Raw genomic sequence first — 21,092 nt, forward strand, 5'->3', positions numbered from 1 at the left:
TTCCACCGTTTGGGAAACAGATTTGTTCAAAGTGTATCATCAATCCCATCATGTCTTAGATATCGTTTGTTTGAGCCATTTCCAAATAAAAAGATGCTTATGCTACTTAAAACATGTTCTGGTGATTTGTTGAACATTTTCATGAGACTACAAGCCATTTTTTTAAAAAGCATGTTATATCATTTGTTTTCTTTTTCCTTTTTTTATGATCTTCTGGTCCATTAAAAGTATTGCTATGTCAGTTATGTCTGTTAATTCTCACAGGTCATATGAAAGTAATCAAGGTGTGTTAAACTTAAGCGAAAGTGTATCTGTTTTATGAGAAACATGCTAAGCGAGTTGGTATGGGTGGTGAAACCCATGTGGATACTGTTAGCTGCACCACCGATTATAGGGAGTCGGGAGAGATGACCCTCTGTCGCCCTTTCCCTAATATTTAGTTACTTTGGAATTGGAAAGTCAACAAGCAGTCATCAGGAAAACAGTTTAATGGCTAAGGACTGGTAGATGTTGTCCTTGTGGGGATGGTCAAAGGGAGATAGGTTTCCTTGCGTTGCATGTCGTACTCTAGCAACATGGGCTGTGATGGCTACCAAACATCCCACAGAGCTGATGGCTTCCTGCATGTGTGAACCATTGAAGTGGTATTCGCCTGCTTTATGAGATGTTTAAAGTATCTTCTGCAAGTGATCGCCATGTTTTGTCTGTGTGTGGGTGAGGAATGGTTTTGGTCAGTGATTAAACAGTCAGTTTACACGTCTGCTTCACCTGATGTAGCAGCATGGCCGTTATGCAGAAGCTGGCTTCCACATTGTGGTACCACCCGTGGGGATGGCGCAGGGCTTCGACACATACAACACAGTCTCCATCCCACCCAGCCTACTCCACGTTGAGGGGTTTACCAGAAGCTGAGTCTAGGAGTCTAGAATCTGGATCTATGGTTCCTCTATCACTCTCATCACGGTCCAGTTCAGTCCCTGTTTTTTTTGCCCTGTATCAGAGACATCCTTGACTTGTCATATTGTGCTCGTAACTGTCAAATAGCATCAGTCTGGATTGCACTGTTCTTCAGTGCATTCTTATGGCTATGGCAGCCATATTAGGTGTGTTCCTAAACCAGAGGTAGTCTCCATACAATGCTGGGCTAAATCATTGTATCAACTACCACCCTCAAATATACGTGTCTGTTACCCACCCTCAAACCTACCCTGTCTGTTACCCACCCTCAAACCTACCCTCAAACCTACCCTGTCTGTTACCCACCCTCAAATATATGTGTCTGTTACCCACCCTCAAATATAAGTGTCTGTTACCCATCCTCAAACCTACCCTGTCTGTTACCCATCCTCAAGCCTAGCCAAACCCACCCTCAAACCTAGCCAAACCCACCCTCAAGCCTAGCCAAACCCACCCTCAAACCTATCCTGTTGCCTACTGTACCAGCTAGAAATACCCCACACCTCTCTATATCACTGTTCTGGTATTGTCTCTAGGCATCAGCTACTCACCTCCTTCCATGTGGGAATGTTGACTGTTCGGTAAATGTAGCTATTGTATGAATAATGGATATTAGAGATGTCTCAAGTTTGTGTAGTTTCCCACTAGAAAGTGAATCTGTACCCAAATAATAATTTCACCTGCAATTCTGTGTATCTCAGAGCCTCAGCAGCTGCACAAAAGGGAGCAGGCTTATTTGTTATCAAAACAGATATTCCTACTGAAAACAAATTAAGCAGATTTCCTGAGGAGGGAATATATTTATATAATTGAAAAGAATTTCAAATTATGTACTAAGAAAACTCTCAAAAATACCAGACTCTAATCTCAGAAATGATAATTATCTCAAATAATTCAAACAGTTTGGTAAATTAGGCATTTGCTGTGTGTAGGGACAGGTTATAAGCAGGGGGCTGTCCAGGATTGAGTGCTTATCTCAGCTGTGTACTGAATCTGGCCTTGGATGGCACCGTCGGCGCCCAATGGGTGGTCATCATGCAGCACCTACCGTTGGTTCTAATTACCAGCTGCAAATCTATGACATTTATAATTGCTTCTCCCGTGGCAATATTTACTGTAGAATTAGGATTGTTACACCAACTTCTGAAACATGATTCTCAAATACTTGAACTGATAGATAGTTGCTGTGAGAGCACCACAAAGAACCCTACAAGGTTGGCAAACCCAGGACGGTGATAAGATGGTGGCAGATTTTATGTAAGATTTTTCCAAATATTTATCACATGGGTTTACTTGTTTATGGAAGGAATCTTAGGGGCAGTTACTGCCAGACAGTTAAATCTCTATGGTGACATTAATGCCATCAAACATTGCCAGAGAATGGTGAAATATTCTATCACTGAAGCCATTAACCCCAGAGAGTTGAGCAAGTTCTGATAACTGTAACCGATCCATTTCCTCATTAACGACATATATCTATACAATATTATGATCCTCAGCTTGCCAGATATTGTTTGATGTGGAAAAGACAGATGATCAGATGCAGAATGGCTTTGTTTTTAATTCTGCATCTGGAGTATTTCTGGTATTCTACTTAAATAAAGAATCTCTGACATGTTGGTTTAGGAAGGACATAGATAAACTATTCAGAGATCAGACAACCAGGACTGTTATTACTGATGCTGTTTTCCTAACAACTATATGTTAAACAATACTCATAAAAGAGATATGTACTCACTAATTCTATGGTTAAATCTCAAGGGATCCATCTTGCTGGTATTTAGAAAGCTAGTCAACACTTGGGAAGGTTTCAGAATACATCATTTGTGTCATGCGATATTCAGTTGTCACTTATATCTCCCAACTGACTTGTAATAAGTACCTGTTCGTATGGACCTGTCAAAGTAATCTGTCATTTAACAAGTGTAAGGAAGCAATGCTTTTTATATGCTTGTTCCTCTTTGGTGAAACTTTGGCTTAATAAATCAAATTAGTCAGATTAGATTCAGGAAATTATAATAATTGTTAGCGAGGAGGATTTCCTTGGTAGCAGCCAAGATCCTGAAATAACATATTTGATTACAGAAAAAAGACATTGATGGCACTGAATACGTGATAAAAAATGTCTGTGATGCTGATTACATGAGACTAATAATTGTGATGAGCTCATGATTCCAATTTTCTTTTTTAAACATTGTCATTCTTAATACTGGTTTTGAGTTGTAAACTTTCATAATTTTGGTTTTTTTATATATTTCTCAAAAAATGTTTTTTGATGAATGAAAATTTGTTTTGACATATCATGAAAATATGAGGAGCGTGTGAAACACGGATATGCATGAAGTTGGGAAACATGTCATTGTCAATTGTATAGTTTTGTAAATGTTGTGATCAGTGATTAGGTATTCTGTTTCTTGTTTAGCCACAGAAGAATGGACCAAATCTTCTTGTCAAATATACTTAATTCCTGTATTTAAGATAATAGCCTAAATCTTGAGAAAATTGAAATCGACAACAGTGGCTAAATTGTAAAAGTTCTTTAAAGTAAGGAGAATATGATCTTTGTTCATGGATGCGCTATCTGGTTTCTGTTGTGGAAACATGTCAACTGCTGTTTGGAAAAGGAAAGATAAACAATTTTTGTCAGTTGAAATGATTTGATCCTCAACTTTCTTTTAATATGTGAAGTGAGTTGACAGTGCTACAGTCTTCCTCTATCACAGGCCTAGATGCCTGTCTGCTAGGACCCTTCAGTTAGACTTGTAAAACAACAAGATAAGTTGTTAAACTATGGGGCAAGTAGCATTTGTTGCAGATGCGCTCTGTGACTGCCTGGTTTTGTTCGCATGGCCGTGAAAGCCTTCCTCTATTGTACTTGCAGCTATGATTTCTCCAAAGCTCTTGTATGATTGACGTTTTCTATTAGCTTTGAAGTAGTTGTTGGGCAGATAGGATCAGAATTCATGTTGTTATGCTGTGATTAGAGGCCATGGTAACTTTGGAGGGCTGAGCAATGCCTTTATGCTGTTCACCAGCAAGAGTCTGAAAGTGATGTGCAAATGTGTGACACTGTCTGATGACATTGACTAGTTAGCAGCAGGGGTCTCCACAATGCTGCTGCTTTTGCCTCGGCCATTGTACAGTGTAGGTGATCCCGAACAAACTCTTGACAGGCAGTTAAAGAAAACTTGGAAAAGATTGTGGCATCAGTGCTAAAGAGAACATAGGTAAAGACTATGAATATGACAGGAGGCTCAGGGTGCTCCTTATAATGTTACCTGCACAATGGCACCAACTCCAGGGGATCATACTCCCCTGACAACTGATAATGTAAGCCTATACTTATCAACAGACATCTGCTAGACTCTTGAAGTTCTCATGGATGTCAAAATTATGCTCTTTTACATTTAATGCTGCTAACATTGATAGTTTTTAGATCCAGTGATTGCTAACATGTAGGCTGGTTGTGGTTCGTTTGGTTTTGTGACTACGAGGTTTTAATGTCAAATGCCATCTTTCATGTTGTGCAGGTATTCAATTATGCTTACTTTGAAACATGTTTCTCATTTGTCATTTGCTACAAGTGATGCAACCGATAAAGCCTGTCTAGATACTGGTCACGGTCTAGTGCCTGGGATAGGAGGAGAATTTACATTGATAAACCCAGGATTACAAGAAACTGTGCATGTTTCTCTCGTTCCTGTGTCAGTAGGTCTATGTTGTTCTGTGGGATGATTCTTCTGTAGATAAATAGTACATCCTCTTCCACGACAACTGGAGATTGTCTGATTACATATAAAGAAGTGTTGTAAAGTTGTCCATAAATTTCTTCTTCTACTGTTTGTATTCATATGGGATCCTCTGTATTTAGACTACATAAGTCTATGAAAACTTTTGTTCTTAATTGTAATTAAATTTTTCAAATAGAAAGTTTCCTCCTTCTTATGGAATTAAAGAAGCTAGAACTGGTTTAAATTAAGGATTTGCCTGAACTTTTAGTTAAAAATAATTTAAATAAATATAAATTCCACAGATGAGGTGCATGAGGACACATGTATAAGTCATTCCATTCAAATAAATTTGCCTTATCAGAAATGAAAATATTTTTTAGTCTTATGTGAAAGATTAAACCAAAATAAATAAATACATAGAAAGTAATTCCTTCGTGGTAGTGTAACAGAATATTGATCTAGGCGCTAGTTGTGTATATACAAGAGCTGCGATAGTGTCTGGAGATACAAGTATCAGTATTGGCAACTCAGCGAAGACATATACCGCTTTGTTAATGAAAGTGTTTACACTAGATACTGATTTATCTCTGCTATGCACTGGGAAGGGGCAGTTAAATTTTTCTAAGAGCAACATCCCTTGGGGTATTTCTTTATATATATATGACTATTCTGAGTATTTCAGTGCTCTGAGATTGACGAAGGTTTAAATGTCTCGGGCTGCTTGCTTGTTATAAGTCCTTCTCAATGGTAGTCTCACTGGCCCTTCAGTCATGCTTATGACTTTGTCTGGCCAGAATAGTCCACAGCCTTTATCCACTGAAAAAAAATCAAACTTTTTTCATAAAGTTTCAGTCGGAGACGTTATGAAAAAAGTAATCTATAAGACTTCGCCTAGCCTTGCTCCAAGCCTGTACTAAATGATAATCCATGGATGTATAGTAATTGTGTCTTTGTTACAGCCAAGTCTAAATGAACATGTACAAAGGTCTTATAGGGACCAATTGTTCTATTAATGTAACTTGGATGTAATGAGTTTATTTAATAATTACAGAAATAAAGACTTGTGTAAGCCATGACTTGGTTGCAGCACAAGAGATAGTCTGTCTCACAGTCCCTGAACCACATTATTTCCCCTACAGCCTAGCCCTCCTAGTCTGTCTCACAGTCCCTGAACCACATTATTTCCCCTACAGCCTAGCCTTTCTCAAAGTCTCTGAACCACATTATATTCCCTACTGCCTTGATCTCCCTGCAATGCTCAAGCCCCTAATGAAGCAAGTCTAGATTCCCCCAGGTTCAGGTTCTGAATCTCCCTCTCACTGGGGCTCCTTTTCAATTTATGTTGGTTTATTTGTTACTATCAAAATTATATATATTCAGGGACTAAGCATTAGTCTGTCTACACAGGAGGTTGAGAAGTCCTGTCACTAGCCTTGCTTCAGGGCTGTACTGAATGATAAGTCCTGGATGCATATCAAATCAATCCTCATATTAGTTAAGTCTTGATAAGTGGACAGTGCTGGGGTACCAGTCTTTCACAGACACAACTTGTTCTCGTAATTATCTTATCTAGGAATTTTTATTTAAAAAATAGTCATGTCCCTTAGATATGTGCAAGTCTACCTTATCACTACCAGTGATAAGGTGAAGCATAAGGTGATAATCTCTGCAGACATCTGAATGATACTTAGCAGAGGCATTAAGGGTAGATTTGAGATGGGACAGGGACTAGTAAAAACATCATATATTTAGAATGTGAATGTATGGTTTTGAAATTTAATTAAGTTTAAACCCAAAGGCAATTTCCTTGAATTAAAACTTGTATAAATGTTTAGTTTATGTGTTACCTTTGAGTAAGGAAGTGTTTATACAGTTGTTCATATAATTACATAATTTTATTAAGTTCTTTTTGAAGAAATCTTTTAATTTGATATAGTCAATGATAAACCATCAGTGCATTTAAAGAAGATAAAAAATATTTAACAATTAAAATGAATACATTTTTTTAGTTTTTGAATGGACTAATTTTTCATAGAAAAATGTAAACTGGTATTAGAAGCTGACGAGAGAGGCATGTGGACGAAGGTCAACAAAAGCTTGTGACACTTTCCATATGGCCAAGGTCTCTTGACTGCAGGAAGTGTGGCAGTGAGCCCGCTCACTATAATGTAGACCTAAATGGGTGGCGGAAGTGTCAGAATTATCCTGCGGATGAGGTCACTATTTGGCAAGACATTTTGGCCTGTGTCTGCATCGTGTCATGGTTATCCAATATATAATTGTCAGTAAACTCCAGCCCTTTAATGCCAAGTCAGACCAACTCTCCACTCCTCTTACACTTTGTAATGACCGTCAGGGAGGCTATTGTACATGTAACCGGCAAGATGGGAAACATTTTAAACTTGTGTTTCGTGATTAAAGGGAAATATGGAATGGTCTAAAATAGCTGACTTAATTGTAATGATATGTATTTGAATGAATATAATGAATTATTTGGTAGTAGAGTATGATTGTAAGGAACCTACTCTCATAGTCATCTTTGAAAGAAAGCAGGCAGGTGGAGTAGTTTCATGGCTTCTTGAAGTCTCACTCTGGTTTGATAGTACATGACTTGTATTGGATGACTTGTCTGGTTTGATAGTACGTGACTCGTCTTGGATGTCTTGTCAGCATCTGTGAGGCTACATTCATAACTGAGGTGATTGTTGTGTACAATTTATCAGTTGCATGTGATCATTGTCATTTATTTTTAGGATCTATTGCAGAAGAAAGACTTTATAATTGCATGGACATTCTTGTAATGTTCTTTCAGCACATAACCACAGCATGTAATCTAACTGCATTGTGATTTTACGAGAGGTTTGATGCCTATGGACGCTTAGACTGATAAGAAAGGTGCCGACCTCTCTACCAAATGTACAACAGATACAGATTTGAGTTTGGAAAGTTTACACTGGAGCAATGTGGGGAGGGAAAAAGTGTGAAAGTGGAAGTTGCCAGAGGCCGACAGTTGCTTTGTAAAAGTTCTCATGTAAACTGGGTAGCAGGGAAATGGCCATTATTTGTCTGTGGCTGACGGTGCCAACCTAACCAGGCGGCCATCTTGACATGTTTGTTTGTGTAAGACCCAGAAACGGCCGTCACAATGGCTGCAAGAGCAGCGAATGCTACGTCAGGCACCGCAATCACATAAAGACAATTTGTCATCGTGAAATCTAAGAGTCCCCAGCATTGGATGACCTTATATTTGTGTCACGCCCATTGTATGACATAATATATTGTGTGTGTGTAGGTGTGTGTTTTATCTTGGCTTTCAGAACTCCCCATGTATATTCATTTTTGAGATACAGGAATGAGGTTTGCTTGTCTGGATTGTTAGGACAGTCATAACGAGAATTTAGAAGCCTCAGTGCTGAATGGCTGATGACACATGGCGTTTCAAACTGAAACCTCTGCAAGACATTAGTCTGTATTTCACCATGTGTATGACAATCACTAAGTGTATGACACCCCCGTAACATCACAAACTGTATGACAATCACTAAGTATATGACAATCACTAAGTGTATGACATAACTAAGTGTATGACATCACAAACTGACAATCACTAAGTGTATGACATCACAAACTGCATGACAATCACCAAGTGTATGACATCACAAACTATATGACAATCACTAAGTATATGAAATCACTAAGTGTATGACAATCACTAAGTATATGAAAATCGCTAAGTGTATGACATCACTAAGTGTATGACATCACAAACTGACAATCACCATGTGTATGACATCACAAACTGCATGACAATGACTAAGTGTATGACATCACAAGATGAATGCCCCTTATGGAACATCACCAAGGGTATGCCCCTGTATGACATCACCCAGTGTATGCCCCCAGCCAAGTATGATGTCTATGAGAGATGAACAGGAATGTCCGTGCGACGGTTCACGTAGTTCCTAATGTAGATGTGATGTAGTTAACCTGTACACACAAAGACAAGTACAGGAAACATTGACTCCATGTGTGGTTTATGCTTCCAGCAGTAGAAACAAATGGGCTACTTATAATACCATACCCTAAATCTCAGTCTTCCAGAAAATTGGATTCACTTTGCTCTCGCATCTTTTGACAATGTTGTCTTTGCTGAGTAATCTTTTTGGACATGGGGCTCTGCTTGTGTCTGTGATGAAGGCATAGCTGATGGGTTACAGGAGGGGGTTCAGCATCTGCTTTGGTGCCAGTGATGCCAGAATGAGCGTATGAGTGGGTGGGGTTTTGTACCACAGTGAACATTATCTGAGATACAACACTGTCTGAAGAGTTCACTAGGCAAACCAGTGGTTGATGGTGTGAGCATCGATCCATGCTACTGAAGTGTGGTTATTTACAGTTATACCCAGTTGATGATAAGACACTGTTTGTGTTTGCCAGTTTGATACTGGTGTGTTTGTGACAGGAGATGATGATGATGATGATGATGATGATTATCAATGTGTTAGTTCCCATCCGACAGGTACATGTTCCTAGAAGTATTATTCACTTCAGGACCCGTGAAGGTCAGGGTTAGAATATTGATCTTCAGTAACCCATGCTTGTCGTAAGAGGCGACTAACGGGATCGCTGACTTGGTTGACACATGTCATCGCTTCCCAATTGCGCAGATCGATGTTTATGCTGTTGATCACTGGATACCTGGTGCAGACTCAATTATTTACAGACCGCCGCCATATAGCTGGAATATTGCTGAGTGCAGCGTAAAAACTAAACTCACTCACTCACTATTCACTTCAGTGACAGTCAACTTTTCCCTTTCAATATTCTTGAATATTTATCACCTGGTTGTGCCTTGTGACGTCATCATGACACAACTGGGCTTTTAATTTTACTGACAGTCAACTTTTCACTCTTCATCATATTCTTGAATATTTATCACTTGGTTCTTCCTTGTGATGTCAGTATGACACAACAGGGCTATAAAAGACAATTGTACACACCTCTTCAACACAGACTAATGGGTCTTACATTGTAGGTAGGAGGGTACACATCTATCTCCTTGACGCGACTGTCACCCAGCCTGGGAACCTCATCAGCATTTGTCCTGTGTTATGTAGCTTGTTTTCTTTTTTTTTTGCAGCTAAACCAATGTTGTCTTGGAGTGCACCTGTACTTTATTGATGGTATATGTATTTGGACGGGGGAAATGTTGTTTTTCATGCCATTAATATTTTTTACAGCAGTAAATGAAAAGGGGAATTTAATTCATTGAAACCATTAATTCCCCTTTCATCTTCAAGATGAGAATGTTATGACTTTAGTGAGTGATTGGGACCAGATGACTGGAAAACTTACGATCTCATTATTCAAGAACAACCTCCTTCTGTAGTAGAGTCAGCATATGTAAACAGAGTTGTGGTTCTGATTATATTACTTTCCTTAAAACTCTTTCCAACAGTATTTCCAAATACAAAAGATACAGAAACCATTTTAATCCTGTAATGAAGGCGGATTTCTTAAAAACATGTTGAACCCCCAAAAAATATTTTGTAAAACTCTTTTTGTTTTGACGTACTTGGGGCACGTTGTTCAAGCTGGGCTGCTGTGGAAAACGTGATGTAATGTTTAAATGCAGACATTTAATTCCCAGTTAATTAAATCTTGTAACCGTACACTTGTGCTAGTTTCATGGATTTCCTGATACCTTCACTGAAATGAATTACAGCGGACATAGGCATGCTGAAGACTGTCTGTGGAATAATTATAGAAAAATGTTTTGTTTCTGGTATTGAAATGTAAATATTAGTTTTGTTTGATAGCATTTGAAATTGATGTTTTTGTGTTATTACCCTTGTGAATGCCTGTGAAGTGTCTCAAATTTTGCTTACATAGCAAAAACAGAGTCATAAAAAAATGGCGAAAATGAGCCAACAATTGCAAAACTGCTGCTTTTTTACGGAATGATTTGTAGCCATGTGTTCCAATGTCACTTGTACAAATGGTTTAACACAGTTCTCCTGTTTTGTTTTCAGGTTATTCAATACCGAGAGAGTGAAAATTCTTGATGGAGGAAGTAGATTGAAAATTGCCAATATTTCTTCTGCCGAAAATGGGATCTACTCCTGTCGAGCTGAGAATGTGGCAGGAGCAGTGGATAGCTCAACAAACTTCCTACTCAATGTTCAAGGTGAGAAAAAATTGTATAAACAACTAAAATAACCATCCAATATCTCTGTGTCGGAAAACTGATGAGCTGGCAATGAGCGTATTTCTGCTTAGAAGTACTTTGGGACAGTTAAACATGTATTATGTTAAGTTTGATGGATATTGAAATTTCATGAATGAACACCATGTGGTATTGTATTGTGATAGTCTTAAAGAAGTGGAAAAATAACATACAGGAGGCCCCGCACAGCATCGTCTGTCCCACAACAGACATATCTATGCTTACAATTTGTTGATGACTTCACTCTTCTAATGATATACACACCGTTTCTTATGTAATAGGTAAACATAAACGTGTTCCTTATGCAAGAGTTCGCCTTCAACTGTTTGTGAGTCTGTGGCCAGCATTTGGAGAATGTCCGCCCAATTCCCTGTAGATGGATGTGGAGCAGGAACGCATGTCTCGACAGGAATGTTTGAACGATAGATATGACATAGAAGCGATGAGCTATGGGGGTGGACTGGGCTGTTATGTTTGAAGTCATAGCTGACATAGTACTCACACATGGTGAGGATGTATATTCAACGCTGTCACTTTGAGAATGATTCCAAAGAAAATTTTCGACATTAAATCCAAAGTCTGGTGTACAAATGGTGTGGAATAACATTCATGGTAGCACATTGCATAATTCGGTTTGATCGTCACCTCACCTGGTGTCTGATTGCAGAATTCTGGATAACTGTCATTCTTTTTCTACAGAACTGGATTACCAGTATTTGGAAATATTAGGAAAATCGGCCCTGAAGAATTCAGTGTTATACTTCATAAGAAATGCATTCTGCAGCTGTAAGAACTGGTGGGAATTGTGGATGTAGACTAAAATGGACCACCTGATTTATTGAATTCAGGCCTATTGTTGTCGTAAAAGGATTATCTGTGAAAACAATGTATGAAGAAATCCAAAGTGTGTTATAACTATGTTAAGGAGGTGTCATTTACTGTATTTCTCATGCCCTCACCTATAATAAAGGACCAGTCTTTAAAAAGGTTTTAAATTATAAACTTTCTGTTAAAAATAAATCATAGAAATGTTTTTTCATGACCCCTCTTCAAAGTAAAAATGACCAGTGCATTAGAGCAGCAGTTATGGTTCTTTGATCATCTGCCATAAAGGCTCCTTTCCTTGTGGCCTACCAGTCTTCTGGTAGATCTCCTGCTCAGCTGAACATTTCCACATCTTATCCAATTGCTCAATCAAAGACTATTAGGCAATCATTGGCATGTCTCCCTGCGTTCCCATGTACTCTTCTTACACCATTTACAACACTAGAGGATCAACACTGGGCAGATAAAGGAGACATTACGTCCGTCTGCTGCATAACAGACATATCCATGACCGTCTGCCTCTTCTCTGTCCTATCTGACCGTCTGCTCTGTACAGTTCTATCTGTAGACTGTTCAGACCATCTCTAATGGAGAGTTCCAATGTGCCGATACCTGGCCACTGTAATGGCTACCAGTGGCCGTCTGCTCTGATCCCGATCTGCTGATTTTACGCCTTGTTGTTTCATGTCTTGTCAGCACCTGTGGTGTTAGCCTCTGCAGTGATAAGATAAATGGCTGTCGGAGGAAGACTGGATGTGGCAGGCAAGCATGGTCTGTGCATTGTCAACAATGTGCATCACATATTTCACCCTTTCAAAATCAGATACCTTCGCTTGAACTACCCAGTACCTCTATGAACATTTAGTGAACCCAGAGCAAATGTTGGTATTGATTACTGTTGTCAGATTTGTCAAATTACAATTGTTCTTTATGGCATTATGTTGACCCTTTGGTTTGATTTGTGATCCATGTCTGGAAGTTGGTTAAATTTGTGAAATGAGAAATGTGGTTTATGCGAAAAGTTTGACAGTTTGGCATTTAAATGTCATGAAACTGTTATCATGGTTGTGATAAGTTTATGTTAGTCTTATTTATAACTTTTAGTCATCAATGGTCGACAGTGTGAACAAGGTGGCTGAGTCAGTGAGTGAATTTAGTTTTACGCCACTTTTAGGCATATTCCACTAATATCACGGCAGGACAACAGAAATGGGCTTCACACATTGTGCCCAAGTGGAGAATCAAACCTGGGTTTTAGGACGAACGCTTTAATCACTAGGCTACCCCACCGTCCACAAGATGGAGTATGACAAGTGTGGAGTATTTAGATTGATGCACAAACAATCAGATCAGATGAGGAATATCCTTGATGTATATGTAAGATATCTGAAGTAGAGTTCCTTATGACAAGACTGATCCTGATTTTGTTATCCAGTCCACCTTGAGTTGGATTTGTGAGTAGATGGCCACTGATATCTGATATGAAACAGCTTGGATTACATTCATTTGGGGCAAGAAATATTCATTCTGTCAGCAGGTCAGTGAACGCAACCGTTTACAAATGTTTTATTTGAACAGCCTGCCTTGATGTCCTCTGTTATCATCCATCTCCATAATATTGCACTCCCGATTATCTTCTGCTTCACAGATTCTTGGAACTTTCCTTTGTTAGTTAGCTCAGGGTTGTTTTATGTCTGTCTTCGTGATAGAGAGAAGATACTAACGTGTTGGACACGGGAAAGGGAATTCTACTCCCAAGGGACAAGTTCTGTCCTTCAGTCTCTAAAAGCATTGTTGAAATTTTAATGTAAATTATGTTCTTCATTTTTTTCACTATGAAATGTTCATGTCTTAAGATGGCACGAGGACATTCCGACTCGTTCAAATAAAAGCTTTGAATTTTATCAGGGGTTAGTTTGACAGGTTGCAGGATATTATTGACATCAATGATGTATCGATCTCAATTATAACAGTTACGATCTGATAATGTTGCAAAAATTATTCATGTTCCATTATAAGCACATCTCTGTCGAGCAAAAACCTAAACAGTAACACTAGCTCATTGTTAGAGGGAATGTGAAAATACGAACAGTTGATCCACAGTGACCTATGACCTTTTTGTCATAATGTGTCGTCTTTTGTCCATAGATATTTTTATTTCAACTAATTAACTTCTTTTTGTTAGAATTCTGGATCACACAGAGCATCAAACAAAATGTTAAATTTTGCAAAACCTAACTACATCACACATAAAGTTTTAAAAATCTACTTCACAGGAGTGAAAATAAACAAAACATTGCTTTAATGGAAGAAAAGTGAAGTATATATATGTGAAGCATATTTTTTTAATATAAACTAGGCAAACTAGTACTTGAATGTTTTACAAAGGCATAAACTCCATGTGTGTTTTTCCACATGCCAAATTGCCATCAGACCTGTTTTTATGGATGCATTTAGGGCATTCTGTTCAAGAACATAAATTCTCCAGAGGTACGACATTGTCTCCTAAACAATTGGACTTTGTAAACAAAGTCACCTTGCATGAAATCAATAGGGGAGAGAGGTTCGCTGTCTGAATTCAGAAGTTGTGCATGTGACAGTGTAGATGGGTGAACGTACCCAGACATGTTTAAGAGGGAAGGTTGTGGGTTTAGATGACAAGTGATTACAAGTCTAAATCTTGAGTCATAGTTGATAGCTGAACACAACACCAGGCACTGTAGTTTGAGATTTCAAAAATTTTGGTGATCCTCATGATAAGATTCTTTCAGGGTTATGTTTTTACACATGCTGCGGAGTTTTAAAGAAGGGAACATTGGACGGCTAGTGTACACTGTTCAGTATTTAGTAGGTATTTTTTCACATGAACTTGTCATGTTAGTAAAAAATGGTTAACAAATGTATGAAAAGCCTTCAGAGATAATCCTGAACAAACTACAGTTAAAGGGTATTACTTCAATAACGTCATTGTAGAAGAGTCACATGAACTCTTCAAGAAGATTGTGAGATAGGACTGTCATTCATTGTGTAGTGAGTGAGTGGGTGAGTTTAATTTTATGCTGCGCTCAGCAATATTCCAGCTATATGGCGGTGGTCTGTAAATAATCGAGTGATCAACAGCATGAGCATCGACCTGCACAATTGGGAACCGATGACATGTGTCATCCAAGTCAGCGAGCCTGACCACCCAATCCTGTTAGTCGCCTCTTCTTACGACAAGCATGGGTTACTGAAGGCACATTTTAACCCGGACCTTCACGGGTCATACATTGTGTAAATTAGAGGTACTATATATAGTATATATACACTAGGAACCAGATATATTGTGTGGTTAAAGAAAATGACAAGAATAAACTTTAATCGTTGTCAAAGTGATCATTCAGATATTGCTAGTCTGTCTCACAGTCCCTGAACCATATTATTTTCACTACAGAAAGCTCTCCCTGCAATGCTGAAGCCCGAAATGAAGCGAGTCTTGATTTCCTTAGGTTCTGAATCTCTGGTCTCCCTGAGTCTCCTTTTCAATTTCGATGGGTTTATTTGTTACAATCAAAATTATATATATTCACAGACTAAGTATTAGTGTGAGATATTGACTACAGCACCTGTCTGTGCTCCCTGTAGTCTCAACACACAGATCAAATCAGTTCCATATTGACTGTAGTTTTATCTGTACAGTGTGTAGCCAGTGCAGAGGCTTAGTTGAATCCTCCACTTTATTAGTGTCAAATTATCCAATTATTCAGGATCACCACAATTAAGTCCCACAGTTGGCTGAAATTATTATAATAAGAAACAAATCTTACTCTGTGTAGTGTTATTGGTTACAGATATGTTACTTCCACTGCAACATTTGTGGGAAATTATTCAAATGAGAGTTGATTTGTGTTGTTTTTCGTTGAAATATCAACATCTTTTTATATGATTAAGAACATCCTTAGAAACTTCCACTTGTGCTTTTGACTAAACCATGTTGCTCCATAAGAAAGGTATCATATAAATGGTGGAAATGACTAAAGTTTAGTTGCATGTTCTACATAGATCATCATTTGGACTAATGACCAAACTACGTTAGTTTCCACAAATGCTTGTTTACAAGAGTTGTTAGTTTTGCAGTAATATACTTAAGGCTTGCTGATTAGGTAGAATTAGATGTTGTGAGATTCTAACCTTCTGGAGTGAAATGAGGGTTCCCTCCCTTCAATCAAGGACACATTCCCTAGTTGCGTGTATTCTTCTGAAGTCCAGATTGCTGATACAGATGGAATTTTGGTCAGCACATATTTTAATTAAACGTTAATTAGTGGGGAGCTTATTACCTGAGGTATGGATCAAGCTTTGAAGTACACTTGGTGGTTTTAGTAATTAACATCTCCCTTGGAATCGAGGTTAACATTTTGTCCTAGTCTGGAATCCTGGCAATCTATCAGAACTTGGAGCATAGAATGGTGGGAGATAATGACACTGATGTCTGACCCCACTGTGACCTGCGACGTTGTTATGTTGTTATGTCTATGTAGCAACAGTTGTGCAGGGCATCGTGGTAACGGTCATCGGCAGGCATTGTTACTCTGATTGGAGGAGGTTGATTGTGGTCAAGAAGTGTTTACAGAGGGAGACTGTGTTGTATACTTCACAAGAGAAATTGTAACTCAACTAACTACAGTCATAGCAGAGGCTAGAGGGATTTATTGGCGGTGATAAATAGCTGATTTAATACGGATCATTTTCTCATTTGACATGTAAATTGTGATAAAACCAAACATATAATCATGAATTTTTAAAATATTATTTGAACAATAATTAGTTCATGTTTTCAAAAACTGTGTTTAGAAGAAAAGGATACAGCCAGTAATGGTGCAAACAATGACCAAAGAACTGATGTGTTTGTAGGAAATATAAAGTTTCAGGATGCACCATAAGTTGGTGAGCAGTTACCTCCCTTCCCCAGGCAAAGCGTCAAGAGAATGGGACAACCAAAACACATGTCTTCCTGGAAGTCATCTCTGTACAGAGCCAGACTTAAATCATAAGTGTTATTGAAGATCCATTATGACAATGATGGTTATGATGATAATGATGATAAAAATTGTGTGTGAGAATGATTTGGGTGATGATGATGGTGATGATGATGATGATGGTGATGATGATGATGATGATGATGATGGTGATGTGCATGTGATGCTGATGATGATGATGATGATTAGATGGGTGTGATACTGATGAAGGTGGTCGTGATGATGGTGATGATGATGATGATGATGATGATGATGATGATGATGATGATGATGATGATGATGATGGCTATTGCTGGAAATAGTCTGAGACTGTTATGAAAGTGATCTGTTCTACCTAGCCTAGACTAATACTTAGTCTCTGAATATATATAATTTTGATAGTAACAAACAAGCCCCTTTATATTGAAAAGGAGCCCTAGGGAGATCAGAGATTCAGAACCTGAGGAAATCTAGACTTGCTTTATTTAGGGCTTTAGCACAGCAGAGAGGGCTTGGCAGTAGGGAAATTAATGTGGTTCAGGGACTGTGAGACAGACTATACCTAGCCCTTCTCCCAGTCCCCAGCAGTACTTTGCATTCAGTGTCTTGCCTCAGTATGCACGTCCACTCCTTCTGTCCCAGTCAGCTGTCAATAGGGACTCCTGGCTGTGTTGGATCTTGTCATGAATATGGCCCCATAGCTCCTCTTGATTACACAGATGTGTTACACGTTCTGGGGAATAGTCAGCCAGTGGTCAGTGATTGCTGGAATCTAATCACATGACCAGATACAATCAGGATCATTTGCCCTCTTTAGCTCTGCTCCCCATTGATTTCCGCCAATCACTTGTTTGTTATTGTCTGATTGGGTAAACCCGAGTGACTAGGAGCCACTGGAGCACAACTTGGTCAGGAACTTAGCAGAATATTAATTTATGAGACATATTTACCAAAATCTGTTTTTCACATTCTTGAAAATAGGGTAATTTTGGTAATGAGACAGTATATAATGATTAATAAGCAATATTTCTTTCCAAAATTCTTGAACATTGTTGAAAGGGGTAATATGTTTATATATTATCAGTAATGTGAATGGATACCACTATCTGGTATTTATTAGTTCTTAAGTTGCAACCCGTGAAGGTCCGGGTTAGAATGTGCCTTCAGTAACCCATGCTTGTCGTAAGAGGCGACTAACGGAATCGGGTGGTCAGACTCGCTGACTTGGTTGACACATGTCATCGGTTCCCACTTGCGCAGATTGATGCTCATGCTGTTGATCACTGGATTGTCTGGTCCAGACTCGATTATTTACAGACCGCCGACATATAGCTGGAATATTGCTGAGTTTGGCATAAAACTAAACTCACTCACTCACTCTTCAGTTGCATAAGGTGGTCATGTAGTCTGTGGGTTCACAGTTAGCTAGGATATATATTATGTATCATTGCTTTGAATCCCAGATTCAAAGTGGATGTGGACTATTTGCACCATAACTACACTTCAGCGTTTCACGAAGTGGTCACCTACACAGCTTCATGTTGAAAACTAAATAAAATCCAACTCCCTGACTTACCTCTGGTACATAATGATGTACCATCAGTGTGATTGGGTACAACTGTTCTTGCAGTACCTGTTGTATACATCTTGTTATTCCCTAGTTAGGAGATATGTACCAGTGATGTGTACAGTATGGAACTGCAGGCAATCAAGTGTGTGATAAGCTTGGGTCCCGCTGTCTGTGTGGAGACATACCTCAAGCCAGAGTGGTCAGTTCAGGTCCCAGCATCAAAGCTGTGTTAATTGAGTTGTTGGCCTCTATCAGACTCATCTACATCAGGATCAGCTCCATTTCACACCCAGTCACCCTGCCAGCACTGACCATACCCAAACTCAGACCAGCGGTGTTATCTTAGCATGCTGGATTAGTGTGGAGTTTCTCTGTATCTGTTGCCCCAATGAAGGTAATCTGCATCGTCAGATGGTGTGCTGCCACACCAGGTGTACAGATCCACCTTCTGTGCTCAGTACAACTGGTTCTACCACTGCATTCTTCTATAACTCGTTGCACCATTGAAATCTTCTGGGCTCAGTCCAACTGGTTCCACCTTTGCAGTCGTCTATTGTCAGTCCAACTGGTTCCACCATTGCAATCTTCTATTGTCAGTCCAACTGGTTCCACTGTTGCAGTCTTCTATTGTCAGTCCAACTAGTTCCACTGTTGCAGTCTTCTATTGTCAGTCCAACTAGTTCCACTGTTGCAGTCTTCTATTGTCAGTCCAACTGGTTCCACTGTTGCAGTCTTCTATTGTCAGTCCAACTGGTTCCACTGTTGCAATCTTCTATTGTCAGTCCAACTGGTTCCACTGTTTCTATTGTCAGTCCAACTGTCTTTGTCTATTCTCAGTCCAACTGGTTCCACTGTTGCAATCTTCTATTGTCAGTCCAACTGGTTCCACCATTGCAATCTTCAGTCTTGGTTCTATTGCAATCTCAGTCAGTCAACTGGTTCCACTGTTGCATTGCAATCTTCTATTGTCAGTCCAACTGGTTCCACCACTGCAATCTTCTATTGTCAGTCCAACTGGTTCCACTGTTGCAGTCTTCTATTGTCAGTCCAACTGGTTCCACTGTTGCAATCATCTATTGTCAGTCCAACTGGTTGCAGTCTTCTATACTTGCTCAAACTGGTTGCACTGTTGCAGTCTTCTATACTTGCTCAAACCGGTTGCACTGTTGCAGTCTTCTATACTTGCTCAAACTGGTTGCACTGTTGCAGTCTTCTATACTTGCTCAAACTGGTTGCACTGTTGCAGTCTTCTATACTTGCTCAAACTGGTTGCACTGTTGCAGTCTTCTATACTTGCTCAAACTGGTTGCACTGTTGCAGTCTTCTATACTTGCTCAAACTGGTTGCACTGTTGCAGTCTTCTATACTTGCTCAAACCGGTTGCACTGTTGCTTCTGTATCTGGTTGCATCATTTCAGTTTTCAGTGCTCATTCTAACTGATTGCACCTTTGCAATCACATTGCTCACTCCTACAACTGCAACTTTCTGTACTGAGTGAAACTAGTCAAGCCATTGCAAACACTGACAGCAGACCCTAGTGCCACCATTAAGGAGCCTGTGCCCCATAGCCCATCTGTTGCCAAGTTCTGAACCAGGATTCTTGGCCATACCAACAACAATGTTTACATTCCTCTCCTCCTCCATCCATCTTGTAGGTCCACTGTATGCTTAATTAGCCAAATCTGAACACATTGGGCTTTCTGTCAGTAAACACTGATAAGGACATGTGGGCAGTGGACTTAGTGCTGTTTGGGTCACAAGCACTCACTTCTCAGAGGAACACTTAAAATATAGTCCAATTGTTTTCATGGTCGGTAAAACCATGATTGGAAATGTGAAGGCACCATCGTAGAGCAGTTCTGTTGATGGAGAAGAAATTATGATCATCAATGCTAGAAATCATATGCTTGATATGCAGATTGATGGTCACAATTGGGACGTTATTCACTTCATAGGGGCCTTCAAAATATGCCTGTCATTATGGGAACTAATCACATACAACTTTGTACAAATGTTAAAAATGTGATTACTACTGGAGAACAAGATGTCAATTTTCTCATCTTTCGAGTTCAGTAGACCATGTTCGTAACGCCATGTAACTTTAATTTCAATGAAATTTATTTTTTGAACCATGAAAGTTCTTCTTTTGAGATATGAAATCAATTTTCAGAAACATGAAGCATATCAAATTGACTAATGATGTAAACAAACAATGGAGAATGTGTCATTAAGAAATTAATCTGTCAAAATGGACAGAACTGGCAAACTCATTGGAACATGTTTTCCTTCGCTCTCGCCATTAGTCATAAGAAGCAGTTCAAAAGGAATGGGATTTTTTTCAAATTTTCTAATTACTGCATCCTCGCATGAGCCTGGTTGGTCAGATTGGAAATAAAGGCAGCGCTAACACAGATTGATGGCTAATTGTTGCTAACCTGACGTCCATGTTCATAAATTATAGCAACAAGTTGCACACATTTTTTCAGTTGCCATTTTACATTGGTCCTGAGCAATTTCCAAATATGATTGATAGAAGGGGTCTGTGAAGCGACGTGGAGAGACCCTAAGGAGGGGGTTAACAAGGCGGCAAAATAGACGCCAGTTTTCGTAAAAATTCAGCATTTTCTTTCTTCGGGAAATTTAGTGAGGTTTAAATTGCATGCATTGATATGGAATAGTGAAGGTAAAGCTCAATCAGGAAACAGGGAGATGATTAATTGAACTGAGTGGGCTGCTTGTCATATGAAACAGGGGAATCATTCAATATATTTTTTATCATGAAAAA

The 21,092-nt window shown here is 39.0% G+C and overlaps 1 protein-coding gene across 1 annotated transcript in view; it reads left to right on the forward strand.

Moving 5' to 3' along the window:
* LOC124273687 (inactive tyrosine-protein kinase 7-like) overlaps positions 1 to 21,092 on the forward strand; it is a 138,156-nt gene that overhangs the window by 62,648 nt on the left and 54,416 nt on the right. Inside the window, exon 4 of the mRNA XM_046708961.1 lies at positions 10,721 to 10,875. Within this exon, the coding sequence (XP_046564917.1) occupies positions 10,721 to 10,875 (155 nt within the window). The remainder of the gene's footprint in view (positions 1 to 10,720; positions 10,876 to 21,092) is intronic.

Source organism: Haliotis rubra, unplaced genomic scaffold, assembly GCF_003918875.1.
Source record: "Haliotis rubra isolate DU_JTF1 unplaced genomic scaffold, ASM391887v1 Scf183, whole genome shotgun sequence".
NCBI lineage: Eukaryota > Metazoa > Mollusca > Gastropoda > Lepetellida > Haliotidae > Haliotis > Haliotis rubra.